General features: G+C 35.5%; 1 protein-coding gene across 4 annotated transcripts in view; it reads right to left on the bottom strand.

Annotated features, from left to right (window-relative positions):
• Positions 1-27,175, bottom strand: part of R3HDM1 (R3H domain containing 1) — a 110,410-nt gene that overhangs the window by 74,281 nt on the left and 8,954 nt on the right. For 3 of the 4 annotated variants that reach the window (XM_065880658.1, XM_065880659.1, XM_065880661.1), the window contains exons 2-9: positions 17,261-17,302; positions 16,705-16,794; positions 12,798-12,912; positions 11,655-11,733; positions 4,879-4,938; positions 4,655-4,795; positions 431-539; positions 246-341 (exon numbers count right to left, since the gene is read on the bottom strand). In XM_065880658.1, coding sequence (XP_065736730.1) covers positions 246-341; positions 431-539; positions 4,655-4,795; positions 4,879-4,938; positions 11,655-11,733; positions 12,798-12,912; positions 16,705-16,794; positions 17,261-17,302 — 732 coding nt within the window. The remainder of the gene's footprint in view (positions 1-245; positions 342-430; positions 540-4,654; positions 4,796-4,878; positions 4,939-11,654; positions 11,734-12,797; positions 12,913-16,704; positions 16,795-17,260; positions 17,303-27,175) is intronic. The other variant, XM_065880662.1, reaches the window with a different exon arrangement.

The raw sequence follows: 27,175 nt of genomic DNA, 5'->3' as shown, positions 1-27,175 counted from the left end.
TACTCCTTAGTCGATCTGCTTTCAACTTTTGAAAAGTTTATACAACTGGTGCAAAGTAGTATTTTATAAACTACTAAATCATTAACATGAACAAGACAGACTGCAGTATTTCTAAAGGGGTGACTTTATATGTAACAAATGTAGTTAGAAGTATATGTGATCAATAGATTGAGGGAGGAGTGAACCCCTATAATGCAATTAGCATATATTTACACATGAAGAGCTAAATATAAGTTAGAACATACATCTTGGGAAAATATTCGGTCTCTAGCTCTCTGGTACTCTTCTTCTCTTTCTTCTATAGATTTGCTTCTCCTGTCATCTTTCAAACGTATTCTCATCTGAAGAAAAGAGAACAATTAATCTTGGGAAAATGGTCTGCTGGTATAAGTCCAGCACCTATAAAAATGCTCTAATCATGCTAGGTTACCTGGTTATCATCTTTGTCAAAGCTAGAGTTATCTCTCTTGAGGATATATCGTTTCTGAAAGTCTTCACCTTTATCATCCTTAATATGTTCATTAAATTTCTGATCAGGTCTAAAAAAAAAAAAAGCAAAAACCAAGGGAACAAAAGAGATAATACAAAATATTTACAGAAAAGTTAAATATAAAGTTTTATAGAAGGTGATAAATATAAGTTACCACTCACTAGTGCCATTAATAGATACTTATGTTATCTCAATTACTCCTCAAAACAATCTTATGAGAAAATATTAACTACCCCATGTCATGACTGAAAGGCTGTATGAAATACATTGTGGGCTCTGGAATTTGACTGCTAAGGTTCAAATACTCAGCTTTAACACTTAGTTGCTTTAGGACTTACACAAGTTACTTATTAACCTTTATTTCCCCTAGTTTCCTCATTTGTAAATAGGAATTACAGTGTACCTACTTCATAAGGCTGTTGTGAAGATGAAATGAATTAATAGATGACCAGCACTTAAAGCAGTAAACACTCAGTAGAAGTTTGTCATTATTATATTACTGAGAAAACTGAGGTTCAAATGGCTAAAGCAAGGGTCCAAGGTCAAAGGGCAAGTACATGACTGAGCCATACTTGGAGCCCTGGTATGTAAGACTCAAAGCCTGTATATCATCTTTGCATTGCCTTCTCTAAATCTAAGAAACAATTCTGGGACAAAGAAAAAAGGATAGCACAGTATTTTATGTTACATTCCTATAGTACCTGGCTTGGTGTTAATCAAATATTTTGTGGCTGAATTTAATAAAGCTTAAGAGACTACTTCAAAATGCAACCAAGTTACCAAGAATTCATAATTACAGCAGGGTACATCTTTGTTTTATATTAATTGAAATAGGTTAAAAAGAGAAGTTCTTTTTTGAAGGTTAATGTTACAACCTAAAGAAATGATTATGAACTCTTAACAACATATTTTATGGCTGACTGGCCAGTCTTTCCTCTATGGAAATGTTGCAAATTCTGCTGAGTTCCAGAAGACAGACATAAGGTTGTTGCCCTTGGAAAATTACAATTATATAAAACTTCACTTTCTGAAACGTATTCTCAGCTTCAACAAATTAATCCATTCAACACTCTTGAGACGTAATACCATCCTATTATAAAACTGAAATATGTGATATATAAAAAATATATTTAGAGGAAATAAAGGCTAATTGAACCCCTAAGCAATTTTTTACATATACTTTAAATATATATTATGTAGTCACATAATATATTATGAATACCCTAAATAAATTTCTAAACCAAATAAACCTGAGTAATGACATTTTCAGCAAACTTGACCAGATATTTCAATATGTAGTAATCAAGTAACACTTCTGAATATTTGTTTTAACCTAGTGAATTTTTAGTAAAATACTGTATCTACCTCCTGTCAAATGATGCAAAAGATTAAAAAAAAATAAATTTATTTATTTTTGGCTGCATGGGGTCTTTGTTGCTGCGTGTGGGCTTTCTCCAGTTGTGGCGAACGGGGCCTACTCTTAGCTGTGGTGTGGTGGCTTCTCTTGTTGCGGAGCACGGGCTCTAGGCGAACGGGCTTCAGTAGTTGCAGCTTGCGGGCTCTAGAGCGCAGGCTCACTAGTTGTGGCGCACGGACTTAGTTGCTCTGCGGCATGTGGGATCTTCCCGGACCAGGGCTCGAACCCATGTCCCCTGCACTGGCAGATGGATTCTTAACCACCGCATCACCAGGGAAGCCTGATGCAAAAGATTTTAAAATGAGAATTATGGGGCTTCCCAGGTGGCGCAGTGGTTGAGAGTCCGCCTGCTGATGTAGGGGACACAGGTTCGTGCCCCGGTCCGGGAAGATCCCACATGCTGCGGAGCGGCTGGGCCCGTGAGCCACGGCCGTTGAGCCTGCGCGTCCGGAGCCTGTGCTCCGCAACGGGAGAGGCCACAACAGTGAGAGGCCCGCGTACCGAAAAAAATAAAAAATAAAATAAATAAAATGAGAATTATGTAAGTAAGCTGAAGAAATCTCTATTTTAAAATATACTTAGATAAGTGAAACAGAGCACATCACATAAAGCGATACAGAGAACTAAAGAGAAAAATAAAAAGTAAAAAGATTTCATGAGCAAACTGATAAGAAAAAGATTGCTTTCTTTAGGAATTTGAAGGATTATCTATTTAGTTCTGACAATGGCAGTATGTTGTTATTTATTTGTCGATGATTGCCCCATTTACTTATATCAATTATTTCTGTAGCTGTTCAAAATCACATTTTCTTATTGAAGGAATTTGTACTTGGGTGAAAAAAGAGATGGTTATACCAATATGAACTATAAGATTTAACCAAGAGCCTGGCAACTTTTCTAAGAGCAGCTGGATCCCCACACCAAACAGCATTAGCAGGCATTTCAGCTAACCTTAAGACTGTCTTACCTCTGTCTTTTATAGATGCCTGAATTTACTGCCCTGCAATCGCCAACTTCCCGCTCCAATGAGACACCCCAGTGGACACCGGGTTGTTGACATCCACAACACCACTGGTTCAAGGCTGGAGCGGGTAATCTGCCTATGAGGAAAAGGCAAGTTTGTTTTTATTCATTGTGGAGCAGATCTCTAAGGTTTTCTGATTTACATCCTTCTTCATATTCCAGAAGAAATAAAATAAGAATACAGTGTAACTTCAATGATCTGAAATGTCTAGTAATAATTGCGCTGTTGATCCATTCTTCTTTAAGTACATCATAAACATCTGCGTTTAGCTAAACTTTTCATTATCAGGATAAAGAGAACCTTGACATCACTTGCAGCATTCAAATAACTGAGGTTACACTGTATTGAAAACCTTAGAGAGTCACCAGTCGAAATGTTAGTCAAAATGCCTGCTAATGTACACATGCTTGGGCATCCAGCAGCTCTGAGTAATGTTGAAAGGTACTGGTTAAATGAAGTAGAGTCCTGTTCACCTTAAGTCCAGCTCATATGTTATGGTTACTATCCCACTTTAGCCATGATATAACTAACTAGGAAAAAGCTGAAAGATGAGGATATTTTCAAAAGACTGAAAGACAGGCATAGGAAAATTAAATCAGATTCCCACTTGCAGGTAAAATTTAATGCCCCTGAAAATATGGGATCCTTTTCAAAGACATCTGTCTTCATTAATTTAACTTTAGTTGTAGTAACAATCATTTAAAAATACTAGCTCCCACCAATATATCTATTTAGTTGACAAAATACTATTTGAAATGGAAGAAAACCAACTTAGTCAAGCAAACAATATGACAGCTACAAGGGTAAAGGCCATTGTAACAAAAAGGAAATTAACGAATTTATTTATTCATTTATTTATAAACAGTGCAAACTGAAGGGTTCATAATAGACAGAACCCTGAGAAGTCTAGCTTCAAGGAAGGAAGAAAAACAATGAACTGAAAAGCATTATTTATGGCATCTGAAGCTGTCTGCTGCTCATTATCACAGATCCACTGCTGCCACATATGAAATTAATATAGAAAATTCTTTTGATAGGAAACCACCGCAAAGTATAATGTTAGCTGAACTCAACTGCGTTAGCTTCACACATAGGCCTCTGCATTGGGCCTTTTGCTCCCAAATATCAGCACTGATTTATCTATTTCACCATACTGTACAGGTATCACTTTTTAAAGCAAACGATTCCTCTTAACTCCTTAAAATTTCTTCCTCAGTCAATTACACATAGCCCAGAAGGGTACAAAACATTATGGATGATACTGGATTAACCAGTAAGTCTCACCGTCCTGAGATTTGTGGAAGAAAAGGAGCAAAAACGAAGGTGGAAAAGACAGTAAACTGATAGAAAATTAATTAAATGTAAGGGTGTCAAAGTTTGCTCTCTTTTTCTTTTTCTTTTAAATTTGCCTGAGGTTGGCCACAGGTAACTAAATTATATTAATTTAAAAATCCACAAGAGAACGATTATTAAACATTACTGATATTATGACCTTTGAGGGTTTTTTAAAACCCATCCTCATTCATCTGTCTTATTTCAGTCCAGACTGGTGCATTTTACACCTTGTGAGTTAAATCTACTTTTTGGTCCCGTCACATACGGTTGTCACGAAGCTGAATTAGGCTGCTAAAACATGCGGAAAACCTGAGATAAAAGGTGCTACAGAAAGATAAAATAGTATCACACACATAGATAATATATAACTACATTTCTTGATACTTACATTCTTGTATTGCTAGTTTTGTTTACTATGACAGACTTCCCACTCTGATCAACATTGTGGTCTAATCCAAAGTAAGCAGCGACTCTGTGTAATAGCATCCTATGGTAAGATGTCATTGGGGGGAATTTTTTACGTGGAGACCTAAAAGTAGAAGAAAAACTAATTTAGTAAATCTTGAAGAACTGTGATGACAATTTATTTTCTTGTTAAAGGTTAGGACTTACTCATTATTACCAATGAAATCTAAAATTTCTTGTTCCAATTTCAACAGCATCATTCTGTCCCTGAAACAAAATATGAAAACTCTTATATGTAAAATTTAACACTGACCTAATCATATTATAAATGTTGAATTTACAGGGCTATTTTTTTTGGGGGGGGGGGTAAAACCTGTATATTGAAGAACATCACAAGCTTGATGCTAGAATGTTTACATGCTTTCTAAAAAAAAGTAATATTTTAAAAGATGACTTTTTAAAATTTTTTGGAAAATTTCACACATACACAATTGTAGAGAGACTATCATCCAATTTCAACAATTACCATCATGTGGCCATTCTTAAAACAGATATATCTTGGTCTGCTAAATATTACTATATTAGATTCTGTTCTGCAAATGTATGGATTATAACAGCATATTAGTCCTTACTTCCCTACTCAATAAAGCTAAGAGGTAGCAGGAAAACAGACATCTTTAGTCAGGCTCATGACTTTGTTATCATCCTGAACTCCATAGAAACAGTACTCTAAAGAACACGCAATGCCAGTAACAACAGGAATACTCCTACGGGAATCCAATGCTAGTCTATATAAGTGGAACTATAGCAGAGAAGTATGAACTATATTACTAACTCTAATTCAGAAGGAGAGGACTTTTCAAATCATTCTGAAAATCACTATTATATATTTCTAAGACTTTGGGAATTTTTCCCACAAAGAATCAAAATGAACCAAAGACCTCCAACATGTAAAATAAATAGGGACGCTAGGGAACACCTGCATGTGATCCTTTAGACCACTAGGGTCCTATTTAGCACACTTACAAAATAAGTTACTGGTACCACTCCCTTTCAAAGGACCTCCTTGCCCACACACCAAGAACATGGCTCAAGAGAGTATTCCTGTGCTCACTGTAAATGTCATGCGCATGTGGGAAAAACAAAACAAAACAAAACAGAAACAAAAAAAACCCTCAAAGAACCTTAAAGCTAGAAGTAGCTTTACAGATCATTCAGTTCTGTTCCTAAAATTTTATAGATCAAGAAAACTAGGCCAAGAGGTTAATGTTTCCCTCCCAAATAAACACTATATAGTAGATCCCTCTCAAATTTTAAAAGGAAGCAGTGCCCCTGCTTAAGTTGCCTGAAAGTCTATACATCAGCTCTGAGTTTGATCTTCTATATTGTGGAAGAAGTCTTATAAAAAACTGAGTAATATTAACCATACATCTTTTTATATCAGTTGAAAAAAATCAAGAGAATAACATGCCTATGTGGTGATTTCAAACCCAAAGCTGAAAACAGGATTACATTTTAACTCAAATTCTAGCAACATTCAATTTTGCCCCTAAACCTGTTTCTCCTTTAGTATTCTGCATTATCAGCATGTGGCACTACCTTTCACTTGGCATATTGTACTAGAAGCATTTTTGGCCCATTACTGTGCTTTTAAAAATCCTCCTATGCAGTTAATTACTATTGCAAAATTTATCTATCTTCAATCTATTTTTCTTCTATTTCTACTGCCACTACCCTGGATCCAAGCAATCAGGATCTCTGACTTGACTACTGTAATAGTAGTGTATTATCTCTCTGTATCCTCCCTTGTTCCCTCCTAATCTGTTCTACCTGGAGCATCCATAACAATCTTTTACAAACACACATGTGAGCACAACTCATGGCCTTGGTTAAATATTTATCACAGGTTTCTCACTGCTCATAGGTTATAATTGAACACCTGTAATGTGGCCTATAAGGTAGGCATGATCTGGTCTTCATCTACCTCTTTAGCTTCTTTTCCTGCCCCTTACTCACAAAACTCTTATCATTTTAGCTTATCCCTGTAATTGTCAAGCTGGTTCCTCGAACAAGCTGTTTCTTTTGCCTAGGACAGCTTCTTATATTCTTTCTTAGAACCTGTTTCTTTCATGCCTTTAATAGCATTTATCACAATTACCATTATATAGTTATTTGGACTACAGAGAGGAGCTCAACAAATGTAATTGTGTGGAATAAATTAATCAGATTATTTCATCCATGTCTTTTAATATTTTTTTCCTTAAAATTTTGGGGGAGGATGGGAAATTTTTACTTCATAAGGTTTTCCCCAAAAAAGGACTTATTTACTTAACTATAAGACCCTCTTTTCTTCTAATTTTTTGGGGGTCAATTTGTCTTGAGATGATATAATTTTCAGTAACTTTCCTAATATATTTTATATACTTGTTGCAGGGGAAAAAAAAGGAATCTGAGGCAGGCAACTTATTCAGCATTCATGAAACAGTGCATTTAAATTCGTTTCCTCTGTTTGAGCTCAACAGCAGGCCTAAGATATGTGAAATGTTCTTCAGTGAATGAACTGGCATTGAAAACAAATTTCTGTTGTCTCCATGAAAGTAAACAAAATCTAACGATTTTACTAGCTATTGATACAAATTCAGGTTTTTATTTTTTTTTCCTTTCGCATGTAGATCTATGGATTGCAGAGGATTTTCTATTATTACCTGGGCCATTTATTTAAATAAGTTCCCGTACTTAGTTTACGAAATTTTCAGTTAGTAAAAAGTAGAACTTGTTAGGAAAATAGCTTTCCTAAGTTCTCAAGATTTACACTTCCTGCCTGTATCATATAGCTATGTATGTATATGATACATGTATGTATGTATATGATACTATGTATGTATATGTATATGATATATCTATAGCTTGGTCTAAGTTTCCAAATTTTCAAATCTGTAATCAAGGTTAGATATTTTGGTAATGGCCATAAGTTAAAAATTAATAATCCTTTATAGAAGCATTACATACATCAAACTAACAGACCCACAAATTCATTTTCTTAAGGCATAAGGTTTATTAGCGCATGAACCTAAAAGTAGGCACGCATTGAATTTATCATATAACCTTTAAAAATAGACCAATAAATGCTGTCTATTTATTAAAGAAATAATAAAAACAAAGATCTCAATCAAATTAACCAATAAACTACTACCTAAAGTGAAAATGAAGGGGCAAGAATCTTTTAGTTACCAGTGTTCTAGTCATTATACCAGAACTGACTTTAGAGAAAGCGTGTGCAGCTGGTATACAAGTGGCAAATAAAAAAGAAGAAAACAACAATGCTTCCATCTGACCACCCCCTTCCCAATGTTCCACATGACCTGGGTCAAATATCTGCAACAGGCAAGAAATAAGATGATTTAGACATTACCTCCAGTAAAAGTAATTTTAGGAAATATTTCAAACACAGAACAATTGTACGATATTCCCCAGAACAATACAGTTTACTTTTACAATATCCATTCTCAGGATTTATCCATGGGGCTGCTCCCCTCCATTAGCGATGTAATATAGTTGCCTATATTGTCCATGTTTCTTTAGTACACTGTGGAATTTACACAAAACGGGTATAAAATCAATACAAAAACAGGTATAAAAACCATGTGAGTGAGTGTAATCTCTATTTGGACAACTTCAGGTTCCCGGGTTCTAATCTAGTAATGAGAAGTTATTATAGTTTCCGATAATATTTCTTGAAACAGGAATTCCAGATAAACTGTTATTTAACACCTGAGGTTAAGTTTATTCATCGGGATGAGAACAAGATAAAAGATTAATGATCTGAAGAAAAAATTTGAAATAAAACGTTAGCTAAATTTTAGTATCACTAAAAGTAAGCCTGCTTAACATTTAGAAATCTCTGAGCAACATTCAATCTTGAAAAAGCTCTAATGGAAATTTGCCAGACTTATTACTAACTTTGTGCCACGTATATCTGGCAATTAATTGTGTGTTTCATTGAGAGAACACTGAGCCATCACTTAGGCAAATTTTGTTTCTCACAAAATTTAACATTAGCTACAACTTTCTAATCCACACTGACATTAGTAATAACTTATTCATTAGCCATTAAATGAATGATTCACCTATATATTTATTCAAATAAAAATGCATACACAGAAGGATTAAAGTTGTAATACATGCTACACAACATGGATGAACCTTGAAAATATTATGCTAAGTGAATGAAGCCAATCACAAAAGACCACATACATATGATTTCATTCACATGAGATATCCAAAACAAGGAAGTCTGTAGAGACAAACTAGATTAGGGTTCAGGGCATAGAGAGGTGATAGCAAAAGGGTTCAGGGTTTCTTTCTGGGGTGATGAAAAAGTCCTAAAATTGATTGTAGTAATGGTTGCACGTATCTGTGAATATACTAAAAACCATTAAATTGTACACTTTAAAAACACATATGCAGATAACTTTAAAACTTTTTCATTTATAGAGGAAAACAAGAGAATTGCACAAAAGAAAAATATTTTGGAATGTATAAATATAGATTTCTATATTTGTCCTTATTGATGTTTCTCCTACAGGCTCAGAAGAAAGAAGAATTCTGCCTGTTTAAGATCCCATCTTGTTTTACACAAACTAGCTATGTATTTTCTACCATGCTCCTATTCCTTAATCTGTTGAGTTCTAGTTTCCACCATCCTACCGCAAATGAAATGGTTTGTTAAAATAGCCAACAACTTCCTAGTTCCTCAATCTAATGGAATGTTTCATTTTACCTTTCATGATACTGTTGTCGATTGGCTGACTTCTAAGACAAGCGTTCTCATGATTCTTTTGCAATCTTTAACACCCACGGTCTCTTCCTTCACACATCTACCCTTAACACGTTGCCTTTCCACAGAACAAAGCAAGAGTCACTTCTACTGAAGACTGATGGCTGCCGATAACAGCAGCCAGGCTCATTTACCTGAAAACCAGAGCCTTTTAACTGCTGACACACTTCATCTCACTGTGGCTTTCCATCAGGCACCTCAAACTATACTTATTTATAACAGAACATGCCTTACTCCATTCAGGCTTGCCCTTATTTACTTCCCCTGTTAATGGGACTAGCTGTCAGTCCAGCCAGAAATCTAGCAGCTGTTCTGTTCTGCTCCAACGTGCCACTACTCTTCCATATCCAAATAATTACCAAGGCCTGCCACGGTACTTCTTAGATGTCTTTCGAATGTGTCCTTTCCTCTCTATTCTTCTCTATGTTCGTCAACCCACAGTCCTTGCTTCTGATCTTGGCCCCTCACTGACAAAGTAATCTTTCTAAAACATAAATCTCATTATAGCATCACCCTTTTGAAAATTCTGTCATGACTCCTCAACGTAGCATGCCATACTCAGTATTTCTCAAACGATGAACTACTGGCATCTCAAGTAAGACTATTTTTCGTCGATCATTGCATCCCTAGCTTACCAGTAGCACTCCTTACTCAGTCACCACCCCAGTGTGTTGGTACTATCCTAGGTTGAGGACAACTGCATAATCTGCCTTCATTCCTCAACAACGCCCTCCACCTCATTTTCTACAATCACTTGCCACATGCCTCCCTGCTAGAGCCAGAGTGTACAATCTCGTCTTTGCTTGGATATGCCACCTCTCTCTCGTACGACCGTGCCCTGGTGATGCTCTTGTCTCCCTCGTGCTGCTCATGTCCCAGTTTAAAGCACTCTGAATTCAAGACTCAGCTCAGGCATTATCTTTTCAGTGAAGCCTTCCCATATCCTTTCAGAGGTTGGGATCCCCTCTCTGTGCTTTTAAAGCACCCTGAAAAACTTCTTTTACAACATCTATTCTATTTTAATTACATATCGTGAGTTTTTTTTTCTAGCACACAGACATTGAATATTTTAGGGTCAGAGATTATATTTTCTTCATCTTTATATCTACAATGTTTAGCACAATGCTTAGCACATGATATATACCCAAGAAATGCCTGTTCAATGGACTAATGAATTCATCTTTCAGCTGGGACCGCTGAGGAATAAGTTTGTGGAGTTGACTGACTTCTTCCTCACCTCACACTTATACATCTTCAGCCCATACTACACGGAGACCACTTTTCATTTTGGTGGGTCCCCTTTAGGGGTTTATGTTAAATGTAAAATAGGAAATCAAGATGGTACTGAAACAATAAATCCTGAATGAAATTAAAGGTGTATCTTGAAGCAAGACATGAGATAAGGCTCAATGATACTAAAGAGAGTTGTCTGTTTTCTTTCATGTGCACCTACCCAATGAACTGAAGATTTCACAAATTTTTACTACCACTCTGGGAAGCTAACATCTGGAGGAGGGGTTCTTAACCTTCAAGTCTTCTACCCCATGAACATGTTGGTCAGATATTTTGTGGATAAACCTCTCTGTGGGGAGACTGCCTCACTGGGGTCGATGACCTGACAAAAAGCTAAATCTATTTACCTAGTACCTTGGCAAAACAAAGGACTTCACAATTAGTTAAAGTTGTGACTCAGATAAGCACCTTAAAAATCTTTGGGCTGGAGGTTTATAAACTAAGCAAGAAGAAACAAAAATACTGCATTCAATTAAGTCCAAAAACTTGTTATAAGTGAATACACTAAGTTATCTGGTTGAGTGCTTTATCATGAGGTATATTTCTCTCTCTCCTATTTCATGATTAATGATAACTCTTCATCTCAATTAAGAGTCAAAATAGCTTGGTGATTCTGTATTTCCCCAAATTCCTAAAGAGTATGAATTATCTTTATATCATGGTGATATACATAATGCCAAAAGATATTTATACATGTGCATATAGAGGCCAACAACATCTTAGCCCTAAGAAACTAAAATGTTTCTGGTGTACTTTAAATATTTTAATCTTATTCTAACTCAGTAATGAAAACATATATAACAAAATTATGGTACTCTAGAAGCAATGTAAACCTTATAAATTTAATTTTTACCTGGGATTGTTTTTTAATGTATTTACTAAAAATTCATGTAGATCTATGCCAGTTGAATCAGTGTATTCTTGACTGGAATCTAAAAAACAACAACACAAAAACCCAGTATAAAGTTGTTTGAAACAAATCCCTTTCCCTTTACACATGATGTATATTAAAATAAAATGAGATGCCCCACATTGAAAAAAAACTGACAAAGTAGGAAAATGGAATTTATGATGAATTCAGATGACCACAATTTTGCTACTCCCATATAATGAGCATGACATGGATTTACGTAACTGTATGTCTATGTACATTCTTAAAAAAATTTATCTCTCAAATGTGCCAGTTTAATTTGTTCTAAATTCTTAAAGATCCTTTTATATACTCACCACAATCCTCATATTCAAAAATGTCTCAAGCAAAAAATCAGAATGATTTAGACAATTAACTACGTTTGAAGCAAATTGAGTCTGCTTAGTTCAGTTACAAATATAAGTGCAGGCAATAATTTGGAGATAGGCAGGAACTGTAGCTCTGAAAGAATATTTAATTAGATTTGATCCGGTCTATCACAAAAAGCTCGCTTTCAAAATGTTTCTTTACAAACATTCATGTTTATTTCTTCCCCTTAAATGTAATAGCCTTATGCTGTTTATAAAACTGGCCAACATAACTGGGTCTATAAATTAAAAAAGTATTTTTATAGACTTGTAATGATATATGATGAAGTCCCTTAAAATTTATTATAAAAGATAAACATTCTAGGTTTCCAAGAATATTCTTACTGGATACTGAACATTTTGGCATCAGCTCTCTGTATCATAAGGAATTAAAAAATATATATATTTTTAGTGGAATCAGTATTCAAATTATAGTGATTCCATTATTTCAATACAAGAGACAGACCAATAAGTGATCATGACAGTTATCTTCCTTGGTGACTTTTGCATGTGTTGCAGTTTTTTGGCTAAAGCATCTTACTGATGTTCAGCAGAACCGCCTTATGCCATTTTGCCCAGAACAGTATCATCCCTTTGGTCTGTTCGAGATCATTTTTAGTAGAAATACACTATGTAAAATTATTCAAGGGGTAAAGGATGGAATTATCGACAGTAAAACTAAAATTTTGTTTAAAAAACACAGAAATAAATTGCAAACCTCTTGATAACATTTTTCTGGGCAACTTATCACTGGCTTTTTCTTTTTCTGCTTCATCTTTTGAGGGCTTCTCCTCTTTTTCAAATGATTGTGTTAACTGGATCTGAATTTTCTCCTGTTGGAAGGTAAAATCAGTTATTAAGTGAAAATATAAAGTGATTCAGTTAATACCTCACATTTGTATTTTTTTGAGTAATACAAAATTGTATGGAGAAAAAGATTTTTATTTTATCCAATTAGATTCTTCAAACTAGAATACAACTTAAAATATTTTTACCGTTTTAATCAACTCTTGATAAAAAATGTTAAAATTAAGGCTTTGAGTTGAATTTATCAATTGAAACATATCCTGAAAATTATCTTAGAGAAAATAAATGTTTTTTTAAGAATAGTTTAAATGAATCTACTTGTAAAACCCTTGGAGGACAGAACAAAGGTCTTTTTAACCTTTTTTTTTTCCAGTGGAGATGCCACGGTCAAGCAAAAGTATGACAATTATCATCAATCATGACAATAGGAACATATGAGTCAGGTCAACACTTATCAAAAAATACTTTGAGTGTCCATTATAAATTCATATTTCTTCATTTTCTTGCCACATAAAACTGTAAATAAAAACTTTCCAAAACCAAATCCCCCACTTTGCTTATTTCCTATTTGAGCCTACTATCACTGTTCCTCCTTCAATCACCACAAAGTTGTTTTAGAAAGATTTCAAACAAAATTGTTTTCCCTAGTGATATGTAATATTTACTTGTAAAGTAACCATATTCTCTAAGACTGAAAAGGAGAACTATGTCTACATTTTATTTTTGAAACAATGTCATTACATGCAATTTCAGAACCCAAAGGAATTACTGGAAATTAATTCATATAGCTCAAATAGATAAAAATCACATAGCTCTGTTTGTTTATTCAGGCAAACTTATAAAGAAAGGCAGACTAACTTCCAGACCATTTCTACTAAAGATAAAGGTACAGCCTATATGCAGGCTAAATTACTGTATACAGTTGTTCTTTAGAGATGAAAAATATTAATCAATTACTTTGCTTTTCTAGGTGAGGGTTGGTGGTGATGGTAGGTGCGATAAGTCAATATTGAAGAAGATATAAATTTCAGGATTCTTAAACTTGCAGCCACCAGGATTTCTATTACCCATTTTCTCCCCACATAATTTTTTTCAAAATAGTATTTGGCAGAAGAATTTCAGATCAAATACATACATATTTTTTCCTATGGGGTTGCTGACTGCTATTTTCATCTTTTTTCAACTCTGCTTCCCATTCCATCCCAGTTCAAAGTTGTGCTCAGGATATAGGACAAAAGCTATGCACTGGCAATTTCCACTAAAATGATGAACACCTGCTTTAAGCCCTCCTTTGTCTTGTTTACCAAACCTCATACGTTAATCAATGTCATACGTTCATCAACCAGTCATTTTTCTCATTATGACTCATTTTCTAATCCACTTTCCTCATTCTTTTTTAACTGTAAAATAGATATTTAAAAATGAATCCCAGAACTATGCTTCAGAAGTAGAATATTTAGAAGTTCTCCTGACTTACAGCTTCTCTATTGCTGTTACTCAAGGATAATCTATAAAATCCAGGCTGGAAGAAAAGATTTCACATTTACAACTTCACTAAAAGGCACTTATAATGACTATCAGATTTCATTTCCAAATTCTCTTTCTAAAGTCACATATTTTAATTACAGATATTAAACTATTTATCAAGATGAACTGTATTTAAAAATCCAGTATGCATAATGTACTGAGGCTTGTCTTCAGTTGGTACTGAGCCCTTGTTTTCAGTAGCAAATAAACAAGACATATTTTAAATGCCTAAGTCCTTATACACAAACTCTCCTGACTATAAATAACTCAAATGAGAGCAATATCTCCATAGGTAGCTGTAATTCCTTTACTCTTCACTTTGTAATTGACATCATTTATTGAGGTCACTTCCCTCTCATTAGCTCTCATCAGACACAAATGACATCTGTCTTTTAATTGCCTCTCAACCTTTCGAACAATGAGTTTTATTCCAGATTAATTCCTCAAAAATCACATTCTGAAGCAAGCATTATTAGTTGGAAAGTATCTCTGCCGTCAAGGATTTGATACTAGTACATTTTATAAGAAATAACTTATTTTCCAATTCCCAGTCAGATGCAATTTAGTTAACTCAAGACTGGGAAAAAGACTTTCTATCAAAAAGAATATCTTTTGTTCAGAGAGGGTAATAATAGGTTATTATCCCAAAAGAAAAAGTTAACTGTATCCAAGAGAAACTGAGAAAGACTGTATTACGTGGAATAACTGAACTCTGGCATAACCACCTTATTCATTATCCAAATGCTGTAACTCAGCTGTTTTGAACAATATATACATTAATATACAACATATACTTCTTATATTAATTTTTTCTCATAAATTTTCACTAGACAAATTTATGCAGTACTATAAGAACCCTCTCCCCCCCTTCTGCCTCCCACAATAATTTTTCAGATAGGTGAAATGTACCAAATAAAACCAAAGATCATGTCTGTTACAGTTTTTCTCAAAAAAGGCACCTTTTCTGGACTAACAGTCTTATGAATGCCTGACCCTTCTCATTTCCTCTATCTCCTTGGACTAATTATTCCAAGAGGCTAAGATGGTATAACATTTTGGTCAACAAAACGAAGAAACTAATTTTCAAAAAACATTACATTGCCAACTGCTCCACCCTGAACAGGTGCATTCTTTACTCTGAATGTACAAAACAACTTTTAAAAATCAAAAGTAAATTTTGAACCCTATGTTGCTTGACACTTGAACAAATTTCAAAGGAAACTGATATTAAGTGCATTGACAATAAATAATCTATCAAAAAAATCCTTTTGTTATAATTCAGAGACAGTTGTAGTGCTTTTAAAAACAGAACACATTCTAAATATGTGACAACTATCTTCAGTATCTATAGGCTTCTGACGTCATCATCTTCTAAATCAAGGCAAAGCATAACAGTCTTTGCTTGAATTAACAAACGTACAATTAGCATTAAAAAAAAAAAAAGACATACAACCTGTCATGGCTTTTTTTCTCTTTTCCTTTATTCAGTCATGTGTCTTAACCACAAAATTGCCTCAATTCTTTGGAAACTAATTGTTGGAATACAGAGGGATTTTAGGTTATTCAAACTCTTAAAAAGTAGAACAAGCCACAGCCAAAGTTATCACATTGATAAACACTGGTAGAGGGTCCAAAAATAATTATATGTAAATGTCCAAACGTAGAATAAGACAAAGATCAATCCATAACTGAGATTAACAGAAAAGTAAAGTCATAGCATTAAAAAGAATATAAAAAGCAAAAACCAAACTATTTGCTTGAGCCTTGGTAGTTCTATACTTTGCAAACATAGACAGAAGAGGAATTAGAAATATTAGACAACTATTAGAGCCACGCTAATATGAAAACTGACTTCACCACGCATTCAGGTTAAGTAAAATGATATGTAAGCAGAAGTCTTAGGTAGTCTCCTCTTCACACTCAAGAGGTGTTTGACAAATTTCTAAAAGCCAAAATCAAATTTGGGCAAATTCAAGGGCAAATTTCATCACAATCACATTAACTGGAAGTAGTACTTTAATATAACTTTTCCATAACAACTTATAATTCCCTTAAAGCCATATTCTCAGTTAATTATACGATCTCTAAGTTTTTCCAGTGAGAAATCATTGCACTAAGCCTTAGACTTAGTAGTTTCACTTAGTAAAAACATATATAACACACGTACATGCACATCCAAATTTTATTTAACATTATGAAAAGATGTTCTCCAGGAAGCAGGTTTTTCCCATAACTTTAAATAATTAATTTTTTTCTTTTTTAATTTTGCTTATTGCTTTTGGTTTTTTTACCTGGTTCTCCTGTGATATCTCTGCTGTAGGGGGTGGTGGAGATTCTTCACACACTGCAAGGCTCCGAACTAGCTTTAACTTTGAGCTTGACTAAAGAAAAGTATTTAAAATTAACGCTACATTCCATAAATCTAGGGCATAACCAAAAGCCCCCTAGAGTTTCTTAAGTTTCTTTATAATAGTTTCTGCCATGTACAGACGTAGGTGAAATGTGCAAGTTAAATATATCATTAAATACCATTAAAACCTTTTGTTATGAGGGAAAACAATAACTGCAGTTTTGAAAATAACAGCAATAGCAAGAATGGGAATAACTCCAATCTCAAAACCCAAAGAATGATGAGAAAGCCATTTTCTCTACAGATGAAGAACCATTAAAGATATAAAAGCAGTGCACAAAAGCGACTAGGCAAGACAAAAACCCCAAATAAAACAAAATAAGCTTTCTGCCCCAAAGAAAATATGACAAAACTAAACTGAATGCAGTGCTCTATGAAAACAAAGATTCATCAAGCATGAAGGCCCTTGGCATGCCAGCACAAAATATTTACTATACCTTAGACCTTTTTCCTGTCTGTCCAAATGACTGCAGTGGCCGCTGAATACACAAGAAACATTTGTATTAAATTTCATACTGAAACAGAAAGATTGCTTCTTAGTTCATAATCCTAAACCACAGAGAAACTAACTGCACAAAGAATGGAAAACGAGGAAATCAAAGTTGGTTTCAGGTAAAGAAGTACTGATTCCTCCCAAAAGCACACTTGCAGAAGATTCTCTAAAATCCTTCTGTGGGTTGGCATGTCCTTTAAGTGAGCAAATAGCCACAATTTCTGTGTTAATTGAGCTAAATTGAATTTATAAGGTAAATTCTTAGACAGTAGCAAAATAAAATATACTTCTTTGGTATTCTATAACATATTACACTTTAGCCAAGGTTAGGGGGAAAAAAACCCCACAAAAGTCCTGAGGAATTTTAAGTGGCTGTGCTCAGCAAAGTTCCAAACTTACTAAGGAGAATGTTTCAAATGCCCATTGAGTCAGGGTACAACCACCTCTCTACTGAGCCTTTTCAGCACTGTACTTCATAGTACACCCCCAGTTTACTAGCACGGAATCCTACTTGCCTACTCTAGGGTAAGGCAATGAAGCAGAAATGAAGAAAAGTGGGCAAGCTTCTCAATCACGCGAATGGGGAACCCACTGGGGTGAGTAGCTCTAGTCTGTGATACCAGGCTTTGGCTTGGGAAAGCAGCTGAAGTCCCTGTGAACCGAAGCCAGACAGGTTTTCTTTCCTTCCACCTCCTTCTAATCTACTTGTTGAACACCAACCCCAAACAGTACAAGGTCCAGGTATCTATCATTTATACTCAATGCCAGGGAGCCAGTTTGGTATCAAACATAAAACAAAGTCCTTAATACCTAGATCAGTATGCTTCACATATGAAAAAAAGCCACCATTTCATTCTAACATCCAAAAAAACCTTCCTTGTAGACCAACAGAAATGAGAATCTACAGTACCAGGGTGTTGTCTCCCATTTTGAGGCTAAAGTTCTTGAGATAAGAAGCACTATATTCTTGGGAATTTTGACCCTGGATTATCCAACGTTAAAAATCAGCAGTAACAACAACAAAATGAAAATAGAAAAAAAAAGAAAAATGATCTTCTGTTTCTTACAGAGAAGAAAATGGTACAGATGTATGAACAAATGCACATGGCATTACTGCCTAAGAGAGCTTTTGCATGTTGCTTCTGTCTTCTCTATTTACTCACTTCTTTAATTTAATCAAGAGGATTTCTGTTACTCGCAACTAAAAATAGAATTAAAAGAAGTTATGTTACATAGAGTAAGGGTTAACAGGAAAAAAAAAAATCCGAGAAAAGTCAATAGATGAATACGAGCAAAATGCACATGACTAAATGAGTTCTAAGGCAGCAGAAAAGAATTTACGATTTACTCCAGTCCTCTGCTTTAATCCCTTATAATTCTACGTATCAAGGGCACAGCACTTTCTCTTAAAAGTTTTTTTTAAAATAAGAGAGATGATTAACTGACAAGTAAAAGCTGCATTCACATGTAGGACTGGATTTAAATTTCTGGCTTTGCTTCTTATGAATAGGTGACCCTGGTCAAGTTATTTCAGTTTACTTTTACCGGTATAAAAGTTAATATTGTTTGTATTAATTCTCAAGGTTCCTGAAAAAGTTCAGTGAAAGGGTAGATTAAAAAAAAAGGGGGGGGGGGGTTGGGAGAGGCTGTATATTGTCCCTACAGTAATGTTTTAGAATTTTCAATGACTTACACATGCATTAACCATCTCAGTTTTAATTCATAAGAAAACTTTGATGAAGGAAGATTAAAAAAAGAAAAATCGGGCTTCCCTGGTGGCACAGTGGTTGGGAGTCCGCCTGCTGATGCGGGGGACGCGGGTTCGTACCCCGGTCCATGAGGATCCCATGTGCTGCGGAGCGGCTGGGCCTGTGAGCCATGGCTGCTGAGCCTGCGTGTCCGGAGCCTGTGCTCCGCAACGGGAGAGGCCACAGCGGTGAGAGGCCCGCGTACCGAAGGAAAAAAAAAAAAAGAAAAAAGAAAAGAAAAATCAAAGAGGGGTAAAATTATCTCACTGTGACTTAATATGTTCTAAGCTCCTGCTGTAAGCCACTCTGTGCCAGGCACTAGGCCTATAAAGATGAATAAGACACAATTGTTGGTCTCAAGAGCCTTATAGTCCAGTATCAGAGTTACTGAATAGTCAAACAGAACCCAAGATCTTTAGAATCTTAGTCCTGTGTACTTTATATCACACACCTATAAAAAATCTTGCTGTGAGTCAAATACTACTTGCGAGAGAGAGAATTCTAAAGATGGCCTCCTAACAGGCCCCTCCTCTGGTAATTTAATCGAACTCCAATCTAAAGAATGTTGTGAAGGGATTCTGCAGATGTAATTAAAGTCCCAAATCAGTTGATCTTAACATACAGATAATTCAGCTGGGTCTGACCCAATCAAGTGAGCCCTTTAAAAGCTGAGAGCATTCTTCTGTTGGGAGTGGGGCGACAGATCAGATTCAAAGGGTGAGAAGGACCTGACACTGCACAGCTGGCTTTGAAGATGGAGGGGACAGATGAAGAGGCCTACAGGCAGCCTCCAGGGGCACAGAGTGGCCCTTGGCCGACTGTCAGCCAGGAAACATGGACCTCAGACCTCCAGCTGCAAAACACTGAGGTGCCATTGTTGTCGGAATGAGTGTAAAGACAAATTCTTCCCCAGAGTCTTCAGATAAGGGCCCAGCCTGGCCAACCCCTTGGATTTCAGCCTTGAGAAACCCTAAATAGAACTCAGCTGAGCTCAACTAACTTCTAGTCTACGTAACTGTGAGCTGATAACTGGGCATTGTTTTAAGCCTCTAAGTTTGTGGTAATATGCGACGCAGCAACAGAAAACGAATACACTGCTACATAAGTAAACTATATACTGCCAAAGTGGCATTATTCAACAAAAATCACTTATTATTTCATTTCAAATAGCAAAGAACCAAAATTACATAATAAATACCAGAAAATCTACCATATACACACGCACACACAACAACAAAGCAGAGAAAACAAGTTTGGCATTAAATAAGAATAAATTACTTTTTAAATGAATTTAGTTATTTAAAGCATGCCTTTCACTTTTCTAGCCCCATTTTTTTTTCTTTAATTTTTGACCCTGGATTAAGCAGGTTACATATATATTTAGATTAAGTAGGTTACATATATTTAGATTTTAGCCTAGCCCAAGCCAAGTCTCCTTCTCAATTTTTTTTTTATTGTGGAAAAATACACAGGAAATTTACCATCTTAACCATTTTTAAGTGTGCAGTTCAGCAGTATTAAATACATTCATAATGTTGTGTCACCATCAGCACAATCCATAGTCGTAACTCTTTTCATCTCATAAAACTGAAACTCTGTACCCATTAAACATTAACTCCCCATCTCCTCTCATTCCAAGCTAGGGCAACTACCATGCTACTGTCTGTCTCTTATGATTTTTTAAAAAATTAATTAATTAATTTATGGCCGTGTTGGGTCTTCATTTCTGTGCGAGGGCTTTCTCTAGTTGTGGCAAGCGGGGGCCACTCTTCATCGCGGTGCGCGGGCCTCTCACTATTGCGGCCCCTCTTGCTGCGGAGCACAGGCTCCAGACGCGCAGGTTCAGTAGTTGTGGCTCATGGGACTAGTTGCTCCGCGGCATGTGGGATCCTCCCAGACCAGGGCTCAAACCCGTGTCCCCTGTATTGGCAGGCAGATTCTCAACCACTGGGCCACCAGGGAAGCCCTCAGCATTGACTCTTCTTGGAAATACCACGTTATCTCTCTGGAAAAAGTGAACTGTTCCAGTAACTTTCTTCCTGCTGTCTGCAAGGACAAGATCAGCATGTCACTGCTCTGGGATGCATGTTTCTGTTGTATACATCACAGCGGGCCTGTGATCCTGGAAGATGCCAAGGGGCAATAATCATTTGATTAGAGTAGCTTCCACAGCTTAACAGCTGTTTTCAGTGTTGTTCAAAGTTCTGCCCACAGACTGTCAACGGGCAACACCTGGGAGCTTGCTGAGGTGCAGAATCTTGGCAGTCTCACCCCACACCTTCTTCAATCTCTTTTGTGGTTTTACAGTCTTCATCCTTTGCCTCCTTAAAGGTGTTGATTTTAAATGGATCTGGCATCTCTGGCTCTGTGGCCCCTTCCCTCTTGGGTGTGCAGTTTATAGCAGGCATCCCTGGGCAATGGGGTGTCTTGGAGGTGGGGCTGGGACTGAGAAAGCTCCCTTGGCTGGCCCCTTTGGTGCCCTAAGAAATCATCGCCAAAACCAAAGTCATAAAGCTTTCCCTCAATGTTTTCTTCTAAGAGTTTTAGGGTTTTATAGCTCTTAGGTTTTTGATCCATTTTGCGTTAATTTTTGTTTATGGTCTTAGGTAAGAGTCCAACTTCATTCTTCTGCATGTGGATATCTAGTTTTCCCAGCACCATTTTTTAAAAGACTGTCCTTTCTCCATGGACTTGGCACCCTTGTCAAAAATTGTTTGATCATATACACAAGGACTTATTCCTGGGCTCTCTATTCTATTCCACTGGCCTATGTGTCTGTCTTTATGCCAGCACCACATTGTTTTGATTACTGTAGCTTTGCAGTAAGTTTTGAAGTCATGAAGTGTGACTCTTCCAGTTTTGTTCTTTTTCAAGACTGTTTTGACTATTCCGAGTTCTCTGAGGTTCCATATGAATTTCAGGATGGGGTTTTCTAGTTCTGCAAAAATGACATTTGGGTTTTGATAGGATAATTACATTGAATTTCTAGATCACTTTGGGTAGCATTGACATTTTAACAATATTAAGTTTTCCAATCCATGAACATAAATGTGTTTTAATTTAGTTATGTCATCTGTAATTTCTTTCAGCAATGCTTTGTAGTTTTCATAGTACAAGACTTTCAACTCCTTGATTAATTTCTAAGTATTTTATTTTTTAATGCCATTGTAGATGAAATTGCTTTTGTAATTTCCTTTTCAGATTGTTCATTGTTAGTGTATAGAAATGCAACTGATTTTTGTGCACTAACTTTGTGTCCTGCTACTTTACCTGAATTCATTTATTAGTTCTAACAGGTTTTTTTTTGAACATGTGTGGAATCTTTAGGGTTTTTGTTTTTTTTTTTTAACTTTTTTACATTGGAGTGTAGTTGATTGACAATGTTGTGTTAGTTTCAGGTGTTAGGGTTTTATACATATAATATCATGTCATTTTCACAGATAATTTTACTTCTTCCTTTCCAATTTGGATGGCTTTTATTTCTTTCTTGTATAATTGCTCTTAGAATTTCCAGTACCATGTTAAATAGAAATGGTAAAAGTGGGCATCCTTACCTTGTTCTTAATCTTAGAGGAAAAGCTTTCAGTGTTTCACCATTGAGCATGAAGCTCAATGTGGGTTTTTCATATATGGATTTTATTGTGTTGACGTAGTTTCCTTCTATTCCTAGTTTTATGAGTGTAAGAACAAAAAATCTTAATAGGTTGTTGTGTTCAATTATGATGATCAGGTTACCTCCCCCCCCACGCCCCCCACCTTCATTCAGTTAATATGGTATACTGCATTGGTTGATTTTCATATGCTGAACCATCCTTGGAACCCACTTGGTCATGGTGTGTAATTCTCTTAATATGCTGCTGAATTCAGTTGGCTAGTATTTTGTTGAAGATTTTTGCATCAATGTTTGTAAGTGATAGTGGTCTGTAGTTTTTTCTTGCAGTGTCTTTGTCTGGCTTTGGTATCAGGGTAATGCTGGACACATAGAAAAATAAGTTACAAAGTATTCCCTGCTCTATAATTTTTTGGTAAAAGTTTGGGAACTATTGGTGTTAGTTCTTCTTCAAATACTTGGTAGAATTCCTCAGATCTAGGGCTCTTCTCTGTCAGGAGATTTTGATTCAATCTCCTTATTAGTTATATGTCAATTCAGATTTTCTGTTCTTTGTGATTTAGTCTTGGTAGGTTTCGTGTTTCTAGGAATTTGTCTATTTCATTAGATTATCCAATATGTTGGTCTGCAATTGTTCATAGTACCCTCTTTTAATCCTTTTTATTTTATAGAATAGATAGTAATGTCCATACTTTCTTTTTTTTTTTTTGCGATATGCAGGCCTTTCACTGCTGTGGCCTCTCCCATTGCGGAGCACAGGCTCCGGATGTGCAGGCTCAGTGGCCATGGCTCACGGGCCCAGCCGCTCCGTGGCATGTAGGATCTTCCCGGACCGGGGCACAAACCCCTGTCCCCTGCATTGGCAGGCGGACTCTCAACCACTGCGCCACCAGGGAAGCCCCATACTTTCATTTTTTATTTTAGTAATTTGAGGTTTTATCCCTGGGTTCTTTTTCTTTTTTTCTCTGGTTCTCTCTTTTTTTCTGGGATCATCTAGCTAAAGGCTTGTCAATTTTGTTGACCTTTTTGAAAAACCAAATTTTGGTTTCATTAATTTATCTCTATAGTTTTCTTTTCACTTTTAACAGAATTTCATTCATCGTCACAGTAAAAATTTAGCAGCTCCTTTAGCAGACTTTTACTACTTCGGAAAGATCCTAATTAAATTAGAATTTATAAGGCTTAGGGCTAAAGATGCCAATTTATAATTTACATTGTTTGATACTACAGTGTAGGACAGGAATTAGGCCAATAAATGGGTTCAGAATATGAAACATCCCTAATATAATTTCAGTTTGAAACTGATATTAATACACTGTCAGAGCTACTAGCTCCTTGCTTAGAGAAAAACTGAGGTTCAATAATAAATGGTTAAGGTGTAATATTACAATAAACACAGACTGCTTTTTAACATACTGCCCTGTAGATCAACTTCGAGGGCAAAGAAAAACAAACATAACTGATGATTTCAGTACTTTGGTCTTTTGTTTACAATAAAAGAACTTTAAACAAATTTAAAATTTATTTCAGAATATGGATCTGGAAGGATCCTCAAAACATTACCCATGTCTTAATTGCTATCCCAAACCAGAGACCTTTACAATCAGTAACAAAAGAAGCAAAAATCTAAATCCATGTAGTCAACTTAATATTAAGGAATAATCTATAGGTTTTGTTTTCTAATGTTTCTTTGCTTATCATAATGGCTCTGTCTCTCCTTTTTTTTTTTTTGGCTGCACCATGCAGCATGCAGGATCTTAGTTCCCCAACCAGTGATCAAACTCATGCCACCTCAGTGGAAGCATGGAGTCCTAGCCATTGGACTGCTAGGGAATTCCCCATAATGTCTCTTTTGGTCTAATATTTTCAGTAATCTTCTTTGCTATCTTTGTACTGCTAGGACGAGTTTAGATCTGTTTAAAGTTTATTATGAAAGAAAATAAAGGAAAAAAAACAAAAGCACTGAAATCATGAACTATGAGATTTATGTATTGCTAAGAAAGAACAAAATAATCTTTATGAGTTGTACTGTGTTTTCATAAAACTAACTACCAATTAATATCACTCAATTAAGAGTAAATCTAACTTATTTCAAAAAGAGGATCATTTTTTATTTGTAATTATTATGAACAAAATTAATGATAACAGTTGACACCTTTCAACTAAGGCTCTTAATATACTTTGGAGACCTTACTAATTCTCACTACTTTTCAAGACAATGTTAATTATATTTTTTTAATAATTTTTTTGATGTGGATCATTTTTAAAGTCTTTATAGAATTTGTTATTATATTGCTTCTGTTTTATGTTTTGGTTTTTTGGCCGCGAGGCATGTGGGATCTTAGCTCCTCAACCAGGGATCGAACCCCCACCCCTTGCATTTGAAGGCGACTGTTAACTGCTGGACGGACAGGGAAGTCCCCAATGGTAATTATTGAGAGAAGATAATGAATTGAAGTGTAAATGTCAGCTAAAGGTCAAGAATAGTAAGAACAAAAGATGCCCAGGCTGATATTTTCTACCGGAATAACAGAAAACAACAAAGTTTTCTGAGTTGACAGAGTGGACTTTTAAAAAACATCAATAAACTGACAAACCACCCCCAATCACTAATTTGTTTATACCATTTAATGCTCTGGGCAAAAAGGCACAGGATTAAAAACCCAAAGGCTGTGGAATCTAAAATTGATACAAATGAACTTATTTACAAAACAGAAACAGACTCACAGACTTAGAAAAACAAACTTATGGTTACCAAAGGGGAAGGGGGGGGAGGGATAAATTAGGAGGTTGGGATTAACATATACACACTACTATATATAAAAGAGATAAACAACAAGGACCTACTGCACAGCACACGGAACTCTACTCCATACTCTGCAATAGCCTATATGGGAAAAGAATATGAAACAGAATAGATATCCGTATATGTATAACTAAATCACTTTGCTGTACACCTGTACACCTGTATACAACATTATAAATCAACTATACTCCAACAACAACAACAACAAAAATCCAAAGGCACAGGATTAAATATCTAAGGTAAAGTCCCTGGAGAAAGTCAAGGACTCTGGTTTATAGTTACCCCGTATATTAAATGAAGATAAAGGATCTTACCATCCACCATCCTAATGATGATATATGTGAAAGTTATTGGAGGAAGTAAAAGTATATGTAAAGGCATTCTACATCTGCAAGATGTGGGGAACATCTTCTTTATACATGTCATAATAAAGCACTGTGAAAAGCAAATGTGCTAGCTATCATGTGTATATATCACCCAGGTTCAATAGAAAGAGCACCAAATCGTACAAATAATTAGAAAAGTAAAATGTACTATGGGAAGTCAATTTTAAGTTTTAAAAGTTGAACTCATTAAATACTTTTAAAGACAAAAGTACAGTGTACAGATAGGGAACTTAATACATAGAAAAAGTACTGTATTGAAAATTTTGGGAGCTTATGTCAAGAAATAAATTTTACTTTTTTTTAATTACTAAAGAAAAAAATCTGATGTTGCATGACAATAAAGGGATCAATCTGAGGAACAATATAGTTGTGCTATTGCTAATGAATAATTAGTAATGATTATGATGATGATTATAAATATCATATTACTAACAGCATCTACCATCTGTTGGGCTTTTACTATGTAGCAGGTATATTACAATACAGCCTTTTATCTTTGAGGAAAAAATAGTTAAGATTTGTATGATTTTACATGGACATAATCTTACTGAGCCCTTTAAACAGAAACTTCTTTACATGTTTCCTCAATTAAGGAATTTGATGCCCATTAACCTCACGGTTGGAGAAGTGTGGTCTCCCCCCTGAGCTTTTCTGATAACCTTATTAGACTGTCATTGCTTTCCTGTCCCTTACTTGCCCTATCCTCCCCCTTTTAAATAAATACATTGGAACTAACTTGGGGAATACAAGATGTAAAAGTCGCATATTAATTATCACAGGGCTTGCTATAGAAGCTGAGGATATACTAAACACCTGCTTCAACTGATTCTGTGTATAGAAAATTCACTCATATATATCAGAAGCTGTTCATGCACTCTGGCACGTGAGGCCTACTTGTTAACAAAAATCAGTTCTATTATTTCCTCCATAACAAGGGTTACCAACACAATTTGGACTCGCCATCCTACTGTTCAGTAGTTTGTGGGAAGAGGGATCAATGTTTGAACTGCTCCGAAATACGTTTTGGATTGTATTTATAGGTACATGTATACAGATGATCATCCCTAGACAAAGCATTTGTCAAGTACAAAGGTACAATTGTAAAACCATGGGAAAGCTGAGTTTGAACCTTAGAGCATAAGATTCCTAATTTTACATTTCAAATAAATGGCGGAAATAAACACAAGTAATTTACCCTAAATTTAATGTGAAAAATCTATCTTTGAGAAAAATCAAACCACAACGACCACATGATTAAGTTATACAAAGGAAACCAAAGCAAACACTCCCCCCACCCATTTATCCCATG

This window comes from Phocoena phocoena, chromosome 7 (assembly GCF_963924675.1).
Source record: "Phocoena phocoena chromosome 7, mPhoPho1.1, whole genome shotgun sequence".
NCBI lineage: Eukaryota > Metazoa > Chordata > Mammalia > Artiodactyla > Phocoenidae > Phocoena > Phocoena phocoena.
This window is presented reverse-complemented; position numbering and strand designations above follow the sequence as displayed.